Source organism: Salarias fasciatus, chromosome 9 (genome assembly GCF_902148845.1).
Source record: "Salarias fasciatus chromosome 9, fSalaFa1.1, whole genome shotgun sequence".
NCBI lineage: Eukaryota > Metazoa > Chordata > Actinopteri > Blenniiformes > Blenniidae > Salarias > Salarias fasciatus.
Genome location: NC_043753.1, coordinates 15,414,805 through 15,433,144, shown reverse-complemented (window position 1 = coordinate 15,433,144; position 18,340 = coordinate 15,414,805). Strand labels below are relative to the sequence as shown.

The window sequence follows — 18,340 nt, the reverse complement described above, 5'->3', positions numbered from 1 at the left end:
GCATTCAGAAGGGCAGCAGAAACCACGGGGTCCTTCGCTGAAGGACCTCGCATAGAGGTAAACAAGAGATGTTTGGTTAATTAACTTACCGTACTACCATCGATTTTACTTCGATTTACTGTTCGTGCGTTCGCCTACAAGTGACCAGGACGTGATGACGGGCGATAATGAACTGGAGCAGTACGTAATCCACTTTTTTTGTTGTTTGTTGGCGCGCGCAGCCCTCTCCGTGTGTGGTGGCAGCAGGGGAGGAGGGAGGGTTATTTTGGGGTCTCAGCTGTTGTATTAACTGTATGCAGCCGTTGTAAGGAAAGCCAGCTCTCATATATCAGAGAGCTTTCGCCGCTTGTGTTGTGTGGGTAAAGGTTGGGTATATCAGCACATCTCCTCTGCCGAGACTGCTGAATCAGCAGCTCAGGTCAAACCGGGACACCGCTGCTGTCCCTCATTCTCCCCTCGTGATTCACTCCTCTCCGCATCACTCCGTTTACTCTCACTTGATTAAATTATCCTCCCCTTGGCTTCTCCTTGAGGTTTTTTTTTTTTTGTGCCGCCGTTGTACGCATGTTCCAACCCCTCCACTCCATGTAACTCCTGCCGGTGGTTTCCTGGATTCTTCTCCATCTAGGCGTGCAATAGAGGAGCTCCTCAGGGAGACTGACAGAGCCCGGATCAGAGCAGAGACCATGGGTCCCACAGGATGGTAAGCACTGTGTTTGACATTTGATCGGTGTCTGCCTGCACACGACTGTTATCTGTGAATGCCTGACTGTTGACTGTGAACAGATGCATCTCCGGGAGCACCATCCTTCCATCACTGCCATGGTCGCAGAACTTAAGCTCTTCCAGATTATTATGCACAGTGTTGAGTCGTCTCGACAGATTGCCAGTCCATGTCCTTCATTTTAATATTTAGTTAGAATACATAAATATGCCATAGCAATAGCACAGTTTTTAGAAAATGTTGCACTTGCTGTAATTACTTGCTTGTTTAGATTCACAATAGACGCAGGGCCAGTCATCGAGTGCCTTTTCACATAGATTTATTCATTTCATTTGATTAATTCATCCCACTCGAGCCTAATGGACGTTAACATTGAAAGCTCAGTAATTACCTCTAATTGATCTGTAATAATTAACCTCTGAAGTCTCAGATTTTTTAATAGGCTTTTATTTTTAAATAATATCACAACATCGAAATTTCAATTTTCAAAACAGAGCCATTTCGCTGCAGAATCATATGGACTTGCAATACATGAGTTATATAAAATATCAGAAAAAATAATTACTTGAATAAACTACAGACATCTTTACATATATTATTACACTTGATTATTTTCTACCTCTGCACCATTCATGTATGCACAACATGAAAATGAGAGTTACAGAGAAATAGTTAGAATCTTATATTTCTCTCATTCATTTAATTTTTAGCAGCTGTGAACACCTACCCCCCCCAAAAAAATAATGCCTTAAGTTGTCGTTTGTTTTGCTAAGCAGTCAATGAAAGAGTGTCTGCACTGAAAACCAACAGCGATCTGTTTGGTTGATAGAGTAGAGCAGTGCTAATCCCTAACTGGAAAATTCCAATGTTGCAACAGCATCATATGATTGGCTATATGAAAAATACATCCTGAGCTCAAAACACTTAGTGTACTGCCGATCATTCGCACATGTTCTGGGCATGTCCAAACTTGCAACAGTATTGGGCAGAAATATTTAATACACTGAGTGAGGCATATGGGTTTTATGTTACGCCCAACCCTATCTCTGCGATTTTTGGTGTCTCCCCTTCCTCAGATCTGCCAAAAGCTTTAAAGCGGGCTATATCATTTACCACACTCTTGGCTCGAAGATTAATTTTACTCAATTGGAAGGTTTCCCATTCCCCTTCACATGTCCGATGGATCCGTGAGGTGCTTTATAATCTTAAAATTGAAAAGCTGAGGTTCTCTATCAGAGGCTCAATCAAGGCATTTCATGCCACTTGGGGCCCTTTTCTGCGGTACTTTGACTCTCTAAATTTTCCTCAGAATATCGATTAAACAACATGAGAGGATGGGGGAGGGACTGTGGTATTAGGCTAAGCTGAAATTGAACTCTTAAGGTTTCTCTCTTATCTATGTACTATATTGGTATGTTTATTTTTTTTTATTTATTTTATTTTTATTTATTTATTTATTTATTTAATTTTATTTATTTATTTTTGGCCTGTGGGTTGGGTGGGTGGATGGGGATGGATGTTGACAGACATCATTTTTTATTTTATCCTGCCTTTCATGAACCGATATACTGTCTGTTTTGTTCATTGAAAATGTTCCATAAATAAAATTGAAAAAAAAAAACACTTAGTGTACTTCAGAAGGTAACATTACTGTACTCCCCAGTTGCAGCTATGTAAGAGAGAGCCTGTTCCAGTTAATGATGTAGTGCAGTGGTGATTAGCTCTGATCTTGGTGACCAGTCCATCTGTCTCTCTCTAATGCTCAGGGAGGTAAGTGTAATATGTCCAGTCTGCCGCGCCACGTCTTGACGGATGACACAAACGTGTGTTTCGTCTCCTCCGTCAGGCTGAAGTGCCCTCTGCGCAGCACCAACAAGCGCTTCCTCCTCAACACCCTGCGCTCCACCGGCCTGCAGCAGCGCCGAGCTGAACCCACAGCCGGAAACTCCGCCGCCAGAGGGCGCCTGAGAAGCGAGTCCCCGGACAGAAGCCGTGATCGGAGCAGATCACCTCCCAGGGATCGCAGGAGAGATGGAGGCCACTCAGATCACAGACATCACCACAGGGACGGCCGCAAAAAGAGAGATAAGAAACCGGACAGAGACAAAGACAGACACCAAAGACACAGAGACGATAATGACAGGACACACGTGGATGGACACAAAAAAAATGAAGACAGAAATGGAGAAACAGACTAATTCAGTGGATTGCAAAAGTGTTCATATCCCTTGAACTTTTCCACATTTTGTCACATTACAACCACAAAAGGAAATGTATTTTATTGGGATTTTATGTGATTGACAAACACATCAGGCTCTATATTTGTGGAGTCAAAGAAAAATGACACTTTGTTTTCAAATTATTTTACAAACAAAGCTAGTTTGGTGTCCCAAATGCTGCCCAAGTCAATGCTGGTTAGAGCCACCTTCAGCTGCAATCACTGCTGCAAATGTTGCACATCTGGAGAGTGAAATGTTTGCCCATTCATCTTTTGCAAAATGTCTCAAGCGATCCCATAAAGTCCCAATGAAATGTATTTACATTTGTGTTTGTAACGTGACAATGTGGAAAAGGTTCAAGGGGTATGAATGCGTTTGCAAGCCACTGTACCTCTGCTGGAGGAGGTGCAGCACTCCATCCCCAGTGGCTTCTTTCCCAAGAGCACAGTGGACCTGAAACAGCTCTGTGGCTCACAGAGCTGCATAGAATTTTATTTTTTATTTCCTGTATAGGTGACCTGAACAAGCACTTTCGGAGAGATGAATAGGATGACAGTTAACATATAAATAGTTGATTCCCACATATCAGTCACACAACCTTGATCCATTGATTTTTTTTTTCAAGCAAAGTGTTTGTTAATAATGGTAATAATCTTTATATAAACAACATTATTTCAACAATTGCTTGTACCTGGAGTGGATAAGACTGGTTTTCAATTATAAAGTCATCAGCATTCTTCCATCAATATTCACTGATCAGATTGTTTGCATAAGCCATGCTGCTGTCGCCACTGAGTAAGCACATTTTATCGCAGCTCCAACTTTTTGACACGTTTACACCTGTTATCAAAAACGGTCCTGTTTAGTAAAGGAGAAAAAAGTTATTGAGTGTCTGTGAACTACTGACCCCAGCAGAAGATTTAATGAGGCTTCATTCCCATCTGATCATGTATCACAGTACTGAAACTAATCTGGTGGCTCAACTCGAAAAAAAGCTGCAGCTTGTAGAATTTTAATTTTAGAAAGCAAAGAAAGTGGTTTGTGTGCTATAGGTTGATCTTTAAAACTTGGAATAATAGATCAAAGTCATGACATAGAACCAAATAATCTAATGTGCCTAGTACCAATAATGTGGTTTTTTTTTTTTTTGTAACACAAATGACATTTTGAGAGTTGTAAGGTTTGATTTTTGCTGTGACTAACCAGCATTTTTTGGTTTATATTGTTTGTTGTGAAAAGTTTTCATGTTGAATCAGTGTTAAAGGCAAATCTGGTTTTGGTTTTTATCTTGTTTCTTGATATTTGGACCTTTGAACTTGATTTTTCTCATTTTTTAATTTGACTTAGAGAAATGCAAACTTCGCAATATTATTTGCTTCCTGCATTTGTGTCATTTTCACCTGGTTATGGGGGCTTGGTGAGAGCAGATGGGCTCAGATGTTGTAATGTTCATATCTCTACCTCCCATCTGGCCTGTTTCCATTTAACCTCTTTTTTTTTATTATTGTGGTATTGGGTTTTACACAAGTGACCGCAGGCTGCCCCTTTGCCTAACAGTAGGTTTATTACAGTAACTTTAAACGTCAGGACTCCTGGCATAGACCATTAAACACACACACACAAAAATCTGTCGGAGAAGTCAGGTAAAAAGCATTTTTACGCGCATCATGCTTCATAAATCACGTTCCCTGTCCCCACTAGTTGAGAATTGCTTTGGTTAACTGTTTCCTTCCTTTTTAAAACAATGATCAAATATAAACACCATTAGGCCAGAGTGTAGGCGGTGTTTTGTATGGACTCGGTTTACTTGAACTTTATTGCGTCGCTGAGTGCCCCATTAAGATACGTGGAAAGTGCCATAATTGCTTTTGAAGAACTCTGTGCAAATACCGTCTGTTGGTACAAAAAAAAAAAAAAAAACAAACCCGTCTTCCTGTACAGTATCCACAGATCACGGGTACATTACACGTTTGTCACCGCTCCAAACTTTGCGTAACGGTGCGTGCGAGCTCGCGGAGGAGAGGCGCGCGTCACGCGGCGCGCGCCGGGCTGTTAATTGAGTTCAGTTGATCTCTCCAGCTTAATTGGTTTACCACGAGGGCCGCGGGTTAATGGGGCGGACGCGGGAGGCCGCCGGCGGCTAATGGCCGGCAAACATGGCGAGAGTGCAGGCGACCAGCGGCAGTTCCGTGTTTGTTGTCACCAAGGGCCGCCTCGTGCGGTGGGGGGACCGTGGGGCCAGGGCGCGCGAAATGGTGTTAAATGATGCGTTTCCAAAAATATAATGGGTACATTTTAAACGTCAGAAAAGACTGGATAGGTGAGAAAGAGCCGCGGAAAGAGGTGGTGGTGGTGTTTGAGCTTTTCACGCGTGTTTCCAAGACGACTGTGTCTCCATCCAGGCCTCTTATCTCGGGTCAACCAATGTTTGCGCCCATACATATCGATTTATCAGTCCCGGTGTGCAGACAAGAGATATATCCATATAAATTGTCGATGCCTGTATTGTTTGAGGACAATCCAAAATGTTCCTCCCAGGCGATCTAGACTAACAGGAACCTTTTAACTCATTTATGGAAGGCAGAGTCCCGAAGACTGGCCTGTTCTTGTTTCAGCTGCTGAGAGGGCTCCGGTGGATGACAGGTAAACTTATGCTGCATTGATTTACGCGGAGACAGCCTGTCTGCTCAATCTACAAGAGTCCTGCCGAATATCCTGGGTCTGCCGTTCTGAACAAACAGTGAAACCAATGGTCTGGCCGCTCCGGAGTCACATGTTGGCAGAGTGACACACCTGTGTGGAGTCGCAGGTGCCTCGCAGTTGCGCCAGAGGAAGGCAGAGCTGAAGGTCCACTGAGGCAGGCGCAGCTGGGAATCGGACCCGCGGTCTCGGGTCCTCGCGCCACCATGAACCGGGAAGATCACTATTTTCCCACTCAGGTTTTTAAGGAGTCGTGCGCCTACCAGAGATCGCAAGGTGATGACTACAGCCAGAGCCCGCCGCCCTGCCTCTACATGAGCAGGCAGGTGCACTCCGTCTACACGCCGCCCTCCATGGGCGCCCTGGAGCCGGCCGGCCTGCCCGACATCGCCCCAGCCTACAGTCTGTACAGCATGCGGGAGGACCCGGGTGTGCCTCAGCTGCACCACCCGCAGGGGCTCCAGCAGCAGCCCCTCCAGCCTGCAGGGTACGGGGACGCGGGCGATCAGAGCAGATACCACCTCCCATTCCCCTGGATGAAAACCACCAAATCCCACGCGCACACCTGGAAAGGCTCCTGGGCAGGTAAGCCATTACACATATAATGCAGGAGTTACTGAATTGAAAAAAAAAAAGTTTGCCTTTACAGGTCTTACCACAAATTGTGTTTTCAAACAATTCCTCAAATCAGACTGGTTAGTGTAAATCTCAACAGGTTGTTGGAGACGTAATCTCTTTATATTTACCAGTAGAGATTTTGTTTTGTTTCCACTGAAATGCAATGTCAAGCTTATGGCGGAGAAAGGACACGAAGTTATTGAAAACTTTACACAGAGCCGTTTGCCAGGACAAGGAGTGATGCATAAAGTCCACATCTGTAAGGACCTCCAAAGAAAAGAAAAGTTCTGTTTAAATAAACTTTAACATCCAACCATATGTTGGTGTCAGATGTCAGTAAAAAAAAAAAAAGACTCAATGTTCCAGTAAATTATAGCTAAATGTGTCTATTCCACGATATTTACATTTTGCCTAATCTTAAAAAAAGTGGAAGAACTTTGATAAACTCGCTTAAATTATGATTATCAGAGAGTATCAGGGACCAGGTATTGGTTTCCTTAAGAACTATTTTGTTTTTTTCTTTTCTTTTTACATAAAAGTTCACACAAAGTTCTATGTATAAAGGTATTAATCAGGATAACCACATTTAAATTTTTTTGAGAGACAATTTGGGAAAAGGGAAACGTTTCTTTCACAATCAGAGCTTTATAATATGAAGGGTATATCACGCTGTCATTATGTGATCGTTGCAATTAGTCCAAATATATAAACCATACTTGTATATCAACTAGAAGAACATAATTAACTCAAATGAACAAAAAGCCAAACAATATCTGTTGAATTCAATTTTCTAAAATATGATCTCTATGCTGAAATAATATACTTTAAATTTTTTTCTAAATGTTGTTTGTTTTGTTCCTGGACTATTTTTGTTTTTTCTTTGGGAAAATTGTGCGCATCTTATTAACTGTTCAAATAACTGTGCCTGAAATCTGGAAGGCTCGCTTGACATCTAAAAAAAAAAAAAACATTTAAATTTGAGCTTTTCAATCAAATATTATAATCTGCAGTAATTCAGTCTGAAAACAAAGGATGGAAAAAAACCCTCTTGCGTGCACAGTGCCTGCGTTTTTGTCCTGATGTATTAAAAACCACAATTTATTAGTGTAAGCTTTGATTTTTATTGCCGTTTTACTTGATCCTTCAATGTAGGTCAGCACATGTGCTGGGAATGTGAGGAAGTGGCATTCAGTTTAACCCAAATTCTTTTTTCCGGTTATTTTCTTTATAGCGGACTATAAAGATCAGCTGTAAACCTCAATTAAAAATATATCCCCAGTGATTGTCTATTCCAGATATTTAGATTTAAATCCATTTGAATCATAAATAAAAACGAGAGGTGTTCAAATATACTTTAATAATTTTTTCATTGATTTTTTTTTCTCTTGTGGCAGCTGCAGATTTGAGTTCAAACAAGACTGACAATACCTCTAATGAAGGACTTTTCTGTGTGATTTCTAACGCAAACAAAATGTGTGTGTGGGTCCAGGGCCGTACGTGATGGCGGAGACGGAGGAAAACAAACGCACGAGGACAGCCTACACGCGCGCCCAGCTGCTGGAGCTGGAGAAGGAGTTCCTGTTCAACAGATACATCTCGAGGCCGCGGCGCGTGGAGCTGGCGCTGACCCTGAGCCTCACCGAGAGACACATCAAGATCTGGTTCCAGAACCGGCGCATGAAGTGGAAGAAGGAGGAGGACCGGAGGAGGGCCAGGGGGGCCGACCCGGACCAGGACTCCTCCATCACCTCCGGGGACCAGGGGGAGGCGGTGGGAGGGGTCTCCTCCACGAACGGACCTCTCAGCAGCACGCCCCCCGTTTCCCCGCCGCACGGGCGCGCGCTCACGGCCCCCGGGTCCAGAGAGCCCGCATAGCCTGGTTTGGTTGGGTCGGTAGTTTTATGCCGAGAAGCTGAAAGTCTCTTCTCGAATTCCCTTTGGTTTAAAGCGCTTATTTTATTTTACATGGAACTTTTTTGGGGGAGTATTCTCTTGATGGACCATAACTATATCTGGACTAAAAGAAGATTTCTTCGCACATGGCAATACATGTTTTGAAATATTTTTGACACAAGATGCAGAGAAGAAGAACCCTTTCTCATTCAGAATTTGTGCTGCGAGTTTGTAAGATTTCCTGTAAAAATCGTTTGATGCTGTGTTTATGGAGTACATCTTCTGTAATTAATTAGCCAATTAACTTTTGATTATACTATTTCTCAGTGAAAATAATTGTATGAGAAACATTTCCATGACATGAGAAATACATTTCAAGATGAAACTGTGAGTACTGACAGGATACTAATTTTAAGACTCAACCACTTATTTGCAAGACTCTGCAACTGCACACGGCAGATACTAATATTTACACAATAGATACATTGCTAATCTTCATTCATTACGAAAATTAAAATAACTATTTTTTTTACGATGTTTTTGAATTTCACCGACAGAGACACTTTTTAAATACATGTAGACACCTTCTTAAACTAATGGTCTTAGTTACTTTTTTCTTTTTAAGGATTATGTTTTTGTCATCCATAGGGTCAGCTCTTGTTAATTCTGGCGACGTCTGGTTGAAAAGAAAAAACTAACACTCCTTTAACTCCCATGCTAATAGCTTGAAAAAAAACCCCACTTCAATTAAAATTAAATTAAAAAGACTGACTGACCATTAGTATAAGTTGGTTTATGAGAGTTTTATTTTACTCTCTACAGTCCGACAAGAGGTGCCGCATACACACACACCATACACATACACACATACACACACTTTGTGTGCAGCTTATGGTCTTATAAAGTTGTGCATTAGTGCTTTTCCACCTGTTATGGTGTCAGTGTTGAATGACAATCAGTGGTGCACGTGATTTGTTTCAAGTGTTGATAAATGAAAAGGATCCGTAATAAACTTGGAATAAAGAATACTTGACGTCCCTTTAACCCGCCAACAGTCTGAAGATGAGGTGAGTAATCAATCTGGTTTATAGTTTGTTCGGAGCGTCGGAGAGCACGAGGCTTTGCAGACGCACGCGACAGATCTTCTTCACCTCCTCGATGCCTCGCGCCCTCTCCACCGGGAGCTCGTGCAGACGGCGCTCGGACAGCTGCTGCAGGATGGTGTTCTTGTCGCTCATTCGTGCGCAGATGACAAACGGAAAGCCGAAGCGCTTCTTGTATTCTTCGTTGAGCCGGGCCATGCGCGCGGCTTCCCCCGGGCTCAGCGCGTCCATGCCGGCGCGCGCCTGCTCCTCGCGCGACTCCCTGGTCAAAGTGCCGCTCTGGAGGTCCCGGCCCGCGAGGTCCGGGTGGCACCTCAGGATCCCCTCTTTCCCTGAGGACATGAGTGGACTGATGATCGCGGCGTCAGCGTGACAGTCTGATACTTTACGCACAAATCAATTCATGGAAGAAGCAACATCTAGATGATCTGCGAATCAAAAAAGACAAACGCAACGACGCAAAATGTGTCAATGGATCACCTGATTCAGGGAGTTCGTCTATGAACTCATTGATCGCAGTCTCCAAAGCGTTCAGGTTTCCGAAGGGACGCCTGGACCAAACAGCGGCTGTTATTATCGGACATTTCTCCACCACGTTGCCAAAAATATTCACAAAATCCTCGTAGCTAAGAGCATTTACAGCGCCGATGTCCATGTTCAGACAGGAGCACACTTCGGTGGTTGCAGAGCCGGAGTTTATTGATCTTTGGAGAACACTTTGCAACAAAGGTGAATGTACCGCTGGACACAGGACACAGTGTCCAACTGCGGTTCACCGCTCTGTCACCAGCGGCTCGATTTAACATGCTTTCTTCTTATACAACAAAACTCCCATCATGTTTGAAAAGCAAGTGATACATTGGTGCAAAATTCAGATGCACTGCACTACCATGCGACAATATAATTAGCAACAGTGTATAATATTTCTGACATGTTTTCAAGGTGTGACCTCTCATAATAAAGGATATTAAAAAAGATCAACATTCCACTGCAAAATGTTTATCATTTACTAAGATACAGTGCAGAAACATATGTGATTAACAAAGTGAAGCATGGCATATGTGAGGTTATTGATTTATATTTTATCACTGTGGGATAATAAAAAGGGAAAAATTAAACATTTTTATCAGATTTTTGTTGAAAGATTAAAGTTTTTCTTCAAGTCCAGATAAACTATTTAAGCATAATATGAGAAATGCACTTTTACTCTGAAGACATCTAATGATTCATGTATATTTTAATGCAGATAGTTACAACAGTATAAAATTCAATACAAACATAGAAAATTATATGAAGAATGCTTTAAATGTGTACAAAAATTGCTTGAACTGCTTATATATAAACATGAACCAATATTTGAAGGCAAAGACATTTAACACTTGTTGCTACAATATGTTGACTCAAAAAAAAAAAAATAAAAGTAAAAAAATACCCAACTTGTTCTCCAATGAATACATTTCCAGTAATGTCCTGAGAACTCATTTTTGTTTAGCTGTGCAAGAGAATCCAACAATACTGTTTACATTCAGAGCATATTTTGATGGAGAAAATATACAGAAATTCACTGGAATAACACAAAGCAATAAACCCATTTGTTCCTTTTTCAAATATCTGAAAGTTCTGTTAACTATGTGCTACATGTGCTGCATATACTTTATCCCTTCTACGCACCCAAAAAAAAGTATTTGACCAGAATACAAAGTAAATGGACGTCAGTACCTTCTAAACTACCGGTGATGAATTGTGGGATTACTCTTGTGTAAGAACTCTCACATGTTGTGATCACTCAGTGTCGGGCTGCTTCAGCAGCTCCTTCTCAGATTCCACCACGTCTGGCGTCTCTGCCGCATTTCCGCCTTCAGTAGGACGGGCCTGACAGTAGTTGTTGGCCGACGGCGTGCTGCCTTTGTTCTTTCGAGTCAAGGCTGAGATATCCAAAATGGTTGATGAATTCTGGTAGTCGCTGTAGGTCTGGTCCAGCACGTTGTGGTAGAGCTTCAGTGAAAGAGAAGGAAGTTAGACTTGATAGTAAATCAGGAACAATTTGGAGAGTATGTTTGATGTTGAACCTACAAAAAAAACCAAAAGAGACGGTACCTTCTCCTCTCTGTCCATCAGCTGGCTGCACATGAAGGTCACCAGCTTGGAGAACGCCGGTCGTTTGCAGGGATCCAGGGCCCAACAGTCGCACATCATCTTATATCTGAAGAAGGAAGGCAGCAGGACGTAATCTATCAGTTCTTAAAATCAGAGTATGGATTTAAAGACATTATCACTTCAATAGAGTTTAGATATCACTTCAGTGACAATGTTAAAAATCTATTTATTTCAAACACAAATTGAAAAATACAAAAAATACCAAAAAGGAGACGGATGACACTTGAAGGTGCTGAAACTCATTTTGGAGAGAAAACACTTACACCGCCTCGCTGGCGTAGTACGGAGCCTCCATCTTGAACCCTTTCTCGATCATTGAGTAGAATGTGTGATCCACCTTCACGCCCGGGTACGGAGTAACACCTGGGAGACACAGTTCATGTTTGTCATGACGAAGGGATTGATTCTGCATCTGTTTCCTCTTGAATGTGTTGCGCACAACGAGAGTGTGTGTGTGCTTTGTGCAACAGCTACCAAGTGAAAATATCTCCCAGAGCAGGATGCCGTAAGCCCAGACGTCGCTCTTCATGGTGTACATCCCATGAAAGATGCTCTCTGGTGCCATCCATTTGACAGGCAGGCGCACCTGAAGGACAGGGACTAGAGTTACAAATCTGTCAGATTTGAGATTAACTACTGGAATATATAAAACTGGCGTACATTTCCTCTCACAACGTAGTTGGAGTCATTGTCGATATCCCTGGCCAGTCCGAAGTCACCGATTTTCACCAGCCTGCCCTTTGTCACCAGCACGTTTCGAGCTGCCAGGTCCCTGTGGATGCACTGCAGACAGACGGCGTCTTCAGTCACGCTACATCATTTATTAGTGTTCTAAATTAAATTCTAAATTAGTGTCAAAATCACACAAAGCTCTGAATCTGAGCTTAACATTGTTAAACTGGATGTTTTGTTCAGCTGATTTAGTTTACATACTCAGAAAATAGATGTAAATTAAAATGTTATGAGAAAAAAAACAATTGAAGATATTTAAAAAATGCACTTGTGGGAAATTATTTCATCATTTATAACAATTATCAATACAATGACAGTTCTTTCTTTTAATAACTGATTATTTTATTCTGATTTGTTGCATGCTTCATGTTTTGGTTAATGGATAGAAGAAGTTATGGTTAGTGGTGTGTGTGTGTCTCACATTCTTGGAGGACAGGAACTCCATGCCTTTGGCCACTTGGAAGGCGAAACTCAGCAGGTCATCAAAGGTCAGAGCTTGCAGGTCGTCAGTCTGGTCGTCGCTTTCGTAGATTTCCGAGTCTGCAGATAAACCACACTCTGTTACGATCAACGAAACCCAGCTTGACCTTTTATTTTCTGCTTGTACAGATGAGATCTTCAACACGACGGTGCATCCGTGACACATTTGACTACTTGAATTGTAATCGCTTTTTTTTTTGATGACGAGAAAAAAAAACCCCTCACTGAATGGCTCTAAGAAAGGAGAAGTTTTGTGCTTTGAATGAAGGTATTTTGGACTGTCAGTGTGGGACATGGCTTTGAATGGTGCTTCTGACCTTCACAACCATCCATGTCGCTGGAGTTGAGAGTGAGGAGGGCGATGTCCTCCTGCCCCCTGGTGGTAGAACTGTGCATGGGAACGTAATTGTTCACTGATGCCTCGAGCTCTCTGAGGGGAAAAAAACAAATGTCACATAACTGTCATGAGTTTAGATAAATGCCATTGAGCTGCAGCGAACATGTTTTCCTTCCAATCCTTGTGTTTTTCTATTTTTCCCATCCCATCTGCTGCAGTTCTCACCTTGAGTTCTTCCTGGGCTGCAGGTTGTGATACAGGCTGCTGAAGCGGTCCTTGTTGAAAGCATCAGTCACAGACTTGTGGTAGCGTTCACTGTTGTTTTTCAGGTAGTTCAGCAAGTCTCCAAAACAGCAGTACTGGAATATCAGATATATGGGTCCTACGGAAAAACCAGCGGATCACGAGAAAAATCAACATTTGATCCCATTAGACAGAACTTTTCCACATTAGTGCCTGGAAAATTCACTGCTGTGGAAAATACCTGTGTCTGTGCACGCGCCCAGCAGGTTCACGATGTTGACGTGATGGCCGATGTGAGTCAACATCTTCAGCTCTGACATCAAAGCCTCCTTCTCCACCGACTGGTGTTTTTCTGCAGAGGTCAAACAGGACATCAGCCTCTGGAACATCATCCTTAAACACTCTGCACTTCAGAAACACCCACCCACCTTTAAGCATCTTCACGGCCACCTGCTGGGAGACGCCCGGCTTGTTGATGCCATAAGCTGTGGCATGGAGCACCATGCCAAACGCCCCAGAGCCCAGCTCTTTACCTGGAAAGGACACAGATTCATTTCATTCTAGTAATTGCTGCTTTTTAACTTCAGATTCAGTGAAGAGATTTCTTCCACACTTTTTTTTTTTTTAAAGATAATTAAAATTTTCCAGAAAGGCAAACGTCTCACACACAGAAAAGCAAATGAAGTGGAAATTGTTCTAAAATTATTGCTTTTATTATTCAAAATGCTTAAATTTACCATTTATCTTAATATCATTAATGAATTACTTGATTTTAGCTGGTAAACTGACCTCACAGTAACGTGTTTTACACTGTTCATCACATTGAATACACCAAAGGTGATAAACAGCTGCTATGCAAGATGTTCTCCTTCCCTTTATCTGTATGACACCATGTGTAGCAACTGACTCATACCCAGCTCAAGGTTTTCCCGTGGAAACTCCCATTTCCGATTGTACTCAAAGTCCTTGAAGTTGATGTAGATGTAGTCATTATCATTGGGTCCGACCATCTGGATCATCTGAAGCTGTGGCTGATACTTGGGTTTCTGTTGGAAAAACAAACCGTTTGGTGCCATGCTCTCAGGTGTGTTTGTACTTGTGTGTGCACGGCCATATGCAGCATTATATACCTTCTTTCTGATGAAGTATATGAGCGCCAAGCTGACCACTGCCAGAGCCAGAACCAGGAAGACGCTGGCTACTTTCAGCAGCGTCATTCTGTTTTCCACAGGTGGCTCACCTTACAAAGAACAGCCCAAAGAACAATCATCGGCAATGTATTTAACTATCTTATTCAGTAATTTTGGAAAATAGAAGTTTTTAGTACCTTTGGAGGCTTGAAGTGAAGCTTCAAAGTGCAATGGCGTGCTGCACCATGACCCAACAGCGTTTGTCAAGCAAAACTTACAAGATGATCCAGCCAGTAAACTTTTGCTGATTGAGCTCCTGATTCTCTTCTTACAAGAATGACTCGGGTCTGTTTGAAAGGTGTTGGGGATCTCATTCCAGGATGAGTCTGGCTCACTGCAGCGGGGATACAGATGACGGAGGCACTTCATACAGTGTGTGTCCACGTCCAGCTCTACTTCACCACGTGCACGAGCAGCTCCGACGGGAATCTTACCTTCGATTCAGTGTGGGACAAATCATCCAGGTGTAGTTTGCTGGAACAAGACTTACTGTCTCATAAACGATGTGACTGGAGTTTCTCATGCTCCAATCAAACGTTGGTTCCTCTGGAAAAGAAAAAAAAAAAATTAAAGGTTATATATGCTCTTCAATATTGAATTAAAATGCATATAAGTTAGAATAACTCACCAACCACACACACTGATATGGTTTTTGTTTCCTTTTGCCCTCCAGCCTCGAGGTGTAACTTGTAATCCCCTGATTTGAGTCCACCACACAGCTTCACGGTCCTACGAGAGGCACCATGACAGCTTGAAACAAAATGCTGAAGACATTTTTAGCTAACCGAGACCACAGAAACCATATAATTACATTAGAAAAGCTCTTGAATAATGTATAACAGAACTACCTGTGCTTTGTTACCCACTGATCCCTTTTACATTTGATAATATTCTCATCAGGAGTCTCCCAGGAACACTGCTGGAGAACAGGATGGTAGGAGACAGTGGCCTGCAAACAGGAGCTGGATGCATCGTGAGGTACAATCTTGCTCTTATCCAGCTGAGCAGAGAGGAAACCTTCAGCTAAAGCAACACAAGAATAAACTCAAATTCGAATGAAATACAGGGTTTTTTTTTTATTCAAAATCAATCAATGCTGATTTTTAGTGGATGAAAAACGTGATGGGATATAAAGTCTACTGACCTTGGACATTGACGGGAACGGACTTTGTTCTGTTTTCTGAAACGCGGCAGGTATACGTGCCACTGTGCTCTTTTTGGAGTGATTTGATGTACAGGTACTTCCAAAGATAATGTAAATATGTGTCAGTTGCTACGCACACCTGGAAGCCAAAGACAAAGCCGATGAATTAAACCAAGCTGCGTTGCAAAAGGTGTCTCAGGACCCTTTTCCTTAGTTGTTCCACTGTACCTCATTATCAGTTCCACATTTTGGAGCAGTAACTGGTCTGCCGTCTTTCTCCCACACAGGCAGTTGCTTTGTGTGCTTCTGGACTTGGCAGCGAAGCAGTAAAGACTCACCGGGACTCAGAGTCACATTAGAAACCTCTGTATCGTTCCACACGTTGCTGTTTAAGTCTGAAACATACAGAAGTCACACAAAATACTTCAGATTCATGATGTTTAACTGCATCTAGTCCAAGGTTTGTCATCTTTCGGATAAAAGTCACTGCATGTAGTGCTTCTAAACCAAAGTACCGTAGTCGTATATTTGGGAGCATTCTTGTCCTTCATCATTCGTAGCACAGCACTTCGCTTCGCTGGCGGCAAAGTGAAAACCTGGTATTTTTCTCTCAACTTTTCCATTGTTTGACCGGATGGTTTCCCCATCTCTGTTCCTGTTCATACTGTAGAAAAGCTTCATTAATCACAGAATCATGTCGTGATGTACTGCTCTAAGCAATCGAAATGAATAACATACCCAGTCCATTCAATCGGGGAACCCTCGGAGGTGCATGTGAGATAGACGTCGTAGAACTTTCCATTTTGCTGACGGATCAGCCCCAGCTGTGGTTTGTTGGGAAATCCTGCAGAAACATAACACCACTAATTCAGTAACATTCAAACTGTGTGAAGGTACCACGGTGCTGAGCGCCGGCTCAGTATTTGCAATAGTCAGAAGAGCGGAGCGGCTACTCACTTCTCACCACCCGGAGATCCACGGCCAAAGACCTGCTGGCGTTACCGGCTTCACAGGACAGATTGTACGGCCCTGAATCTGCCTCAGAAAGCAGCGGTGTGAGCAAGAAGCGACTCTGTTTTCTGTTGAGGCGGGAGAAAATCATTCAGTTTATTTATTCACTAAAAAAGACCAAAACACACCCGGAAAGAACACTTCCAGACTCTCACTCACATCGTCAGTATTGGGTCTGCTCCCTTTAACCACTGACACACGGGATGCTGGGAGAAGCCCTTCAGGGAGATGTTGAGTTTCTTTCCCACTGGTAATTCAACGGTGACAGAACCCGATGAATTCAGAAAGTCATCCGGTAGAAAACACACCATCTGTAGATAATACACACTTTTTAGTCTTTTTGCATCATTAAGATGTTCTTTGTTGGCACACACAGATGAAGGTTATTATTTCCACTTTATGCCACTTTGAGTCACAGAGAACTGGAACCAACTGCAGCTGACATCAGACGAGAGGCAGTGTGCATAGACAGGTGTCCAGTCGAAAACACAAACACCTACAGTCAATTTAGAGTCAACAATTCACACGTCTGGAGATTTTGTGAAGAAATTGAAAACATTCTGGCTTTGAAGTGAGTGTGTTCACTATTACAACAACATGTAGCCACAGTCTATAATGGAAATATAAATAAATCCAAAAAATGTCGATAAAAGTAAAAATGATTAACTTTTTAAAAAGCATACTAAAATGACACGCAGCGATCAAGTTTAAAAAAAAATCCAACATGATTCAATTTTGTGACATTTCCCTTTCTGACTTCTTACAAAATCTTGCTCGCCTGCACTTGTTCTTCATTTCTGGTGGTGTGCTGTGCATGGAAAGCAACAACACTTGAGTCCAATAAAAGAATTGTATTAATTCAGAGGTACAGAGAAACATCTGATGAAATATTTATTTTGCTGACTGTTGTTCAGTTCAAGCGGCTCTTACCATTTCACCGGATGGACAAATGTGATTCCTGGCACCGTCAGAGCGGATTGCTCTGACAGCCAACAGCAGGAGAACAGCTTGAAAGACAGAAAACTACAAATTTATTTCAAATCTTTGATCACAGAAAACATGAATCACGCATTATTGACTCTAAATACTGATGCTCTAAATGTTATATACATAGTGAAGTATTGAAATGTGTCAACACAGTCCACAGTTAACTGTAGGTCATTATCTGAACTTGAAAAGTTTCATGTTTTAAGTCAATTTTTAAGTTTTTATAATTCTGATCTGAACAGTCAAAACAACAGAAACACTCCATCTAAAAGCCAAACTTGCAGAAAACGGGCTCATCTGTTGTAAATGAGTTCATAAATCAATCCCTTTATGACAGGGGGGGCAACATAATTTTTGAAAGCAAAAAATGCATGACTGAGCTATTGCATTTAATCACACTTGAGATTGCACAGGTGTTCCTCATCAAGCAATAAAAGCTGTTGGGTGTATGACTGGCTCGAATCCTGATCTTCCAAAAATTAAATTAGACGGATTGAAATTTTACTGTAATTCTGCACAGTCAGACAAACACAACAGAGGCAAGTAGCCCCTCACCTGCAATCATGTTTGCGTGGCTCTGGGTGATGCTGACTCTCGGTCCGGGTCACATCGCCTCCTCATCCACGGTCACGCTCACTGCTGAAGTGGCGCATGAGATGCGTGTCAGGGGCTTTTACACAGAGGAAGTGTAACTTCATGTAAACCCCGCCCGCTACGTGTTAAAAATATACAAAAGCATAAAAAAATATTTAAAGTAGGTGAACGAGGACATAAAATACCACTATAGAATAATTATAGAAAA

The 18,340-nt window shown here is 42.2% G+C and overlaps 4 protein-coding genes across 4 annotated transcripts; 2 read left to right on the top strand and 2 right to left on the bottom strand.

Annotated features, from left to right (window-relative positions):
• The first annotated feature begins 19 nt into the window (after positions 1-19).
• On the top strand, positions 20-4,216 carry si:ch211-140b10.6 (protein POLR1D). Its single transcript, XM_030100142.1, has 3 exons — positions 20-180; positions 629-703; positions 2,571-4,216. The coding sequence occupies exons 1-3, from the start codon at positions 155-157 to the stop codon at positions 2,920-2,922; spliced, it is 453 nt and encodes a 150-aa protein (XP_029956002.1). The 5' UTR covers positions 20-154; the 3' UTR covers positions 2,923-4,216.
• Positions 4,217-5,700: 1,484 nt separating this feature from the next.
• Positions 5,701-8,167, top strand: pdx1 (pancreatic and duodenal homeobox 1). Its single transcript, XM_030099792.1, has 2 exons — positions 5,701-6,228; positions 7,751-8,167. Exons 1-2 carry the CDS (start codon positions 5,850-5,852, stop codon positions 8,134-8,136), a joined length of 765 nt encoding a protein of 254 aa, XP_029955652.1. The 5' UTR covers positions 5,701-5,849; the 3' UTR covers positions 8,137-8,167.
• A 1,072-nt stretch (positions 8,168-9,239) lies between these two features.
• On the bottom strand, positions 9,240-9,912 carry urad (ureidoimidazoline (2-oxo-4-hydroxy-4-carboxy-5-) decarboxylase). The gene is made up of 2 exons (XM_030099947.1): positions 9,738-9,912; positions 9,240-9,589 (listed from the first exon to the last, which is right to left on the bottom strand). Exons 1-2 carry the CDS (start codon positions 9,910-9,912, stop codon positions 9,240-9,242), a joined length of 525 nt encoding a protein of 174 aa, XP_029955807.1.
• A 23-nt stretch (positions 9,913-9,935) lies between these two features.
• On the bottom strand, positions 9,936-18,177 carry LOC115394601 (fms related receptor tyrosine kinase 3). The gene is made up of 24 exons (XM_030099946.1): positions 18,094-18,177; positions 17,482-17,558; positions 16,711-16,862; positions 16,498-16,619; positions 16,279-16,384; positions 16,056-16,204; positions 15,769-15,935; positions 15,541-15,679; positions 15,245-15,419; positions 15,025-15,125; positions 14,831-14,942; positions 14,534-14,730; positions 14,337-14,446; positions 14,120-14,252; positions 13,635-13,739; positions 13,448-13,558; positions 13,189-13,345; positions 12,944-13,056; positions 12,568-12,686; positions 12,075-12,197; positions 11,889-12,000; positions 11,678-11,777; positions 11,355-11,460; positions 9,936-11,252 (listed from the first exon to the last, which is right to left on the bottom strand). The coding sequence occupies exons 1-24, from the start codon at positions 18,101-18,103 to the stop codon at positions 11,040-11,042; spliced, it is 3,009 nt and encodes a 1,002-aa protein (XP_029955806.1). The 5' UTR covers positions 18,104-18,177; the 3' UTR covers positions 9,936-11,039.
• Between the last annotated feature and the right edge of the window lie 163 nt (positions 18,178-18,340).

Bases quoted from the DNA above. Each gene is read 5' to 3' on its own strand.
- pdx1 (XM_030099792.1), top strand. From the start codon at position 5,850: ATGAACCGGGAAGATCACTATTTTCCCACTCAGGTTTTTAAGGAGTCG. The intron at 6,229-7,750 runs GTAAGCCATTAC...GTGTGGGTCCAG, and splicing joins CTGGAAAGGCTCCTGGGCAG to GGCCGTACGTGATGGCGGAG.
- urad (XM_030099947.1), bottom strand. From the start codon at position 9,912: ATGGACATCGGCGCTGTAAATGCTCTTAGCTACGAGGATTTTGTGAAT. The intron at 9,590-9,737 runs GTGATCCATTGA...TCATGTCCTCAG, and splicing joins AGACGAACTCCCTGAATCAG to GGAAAGAGGGGATCCTGAGG.
- LOC115394601 (XM_030099946.1), bottom strand. The intron at 16,205-16,278 runs GTATGTTATTCA...GCTTTTCTACAG, and splicing joins TCCCCGATTGAATGGACTGG to TATGAACAGGAACAGAGATG. The intron at 12,001-12,074 runs GTACGCCAGTTT...CCTGTCCTTCAG, and splicing joins ACTACGTTGTGAGAGGAAAT to GTGCGCCTGCCTGTCAAATG.
- si:ch211-140b10.6 (XM_030100142.1), top strand. From the start codon at position 155: ATGACGGGCGATAATGAACTGGAGCA. The intron at 181-628 runs GTACGTAATCCA...TTCTCCATCTAG, and splicing joins GGCGATAATGAACTGGAGCA to GCGTGCAATAGAGGAGCTCC. The intron at 704-2,570 runs GTAAGCACTGTG...CTCCTCCGTCAG, and splicing joins ACCATGGGTCCCACAGGATG to GCTGAAGTGCCCTCTGCGCA.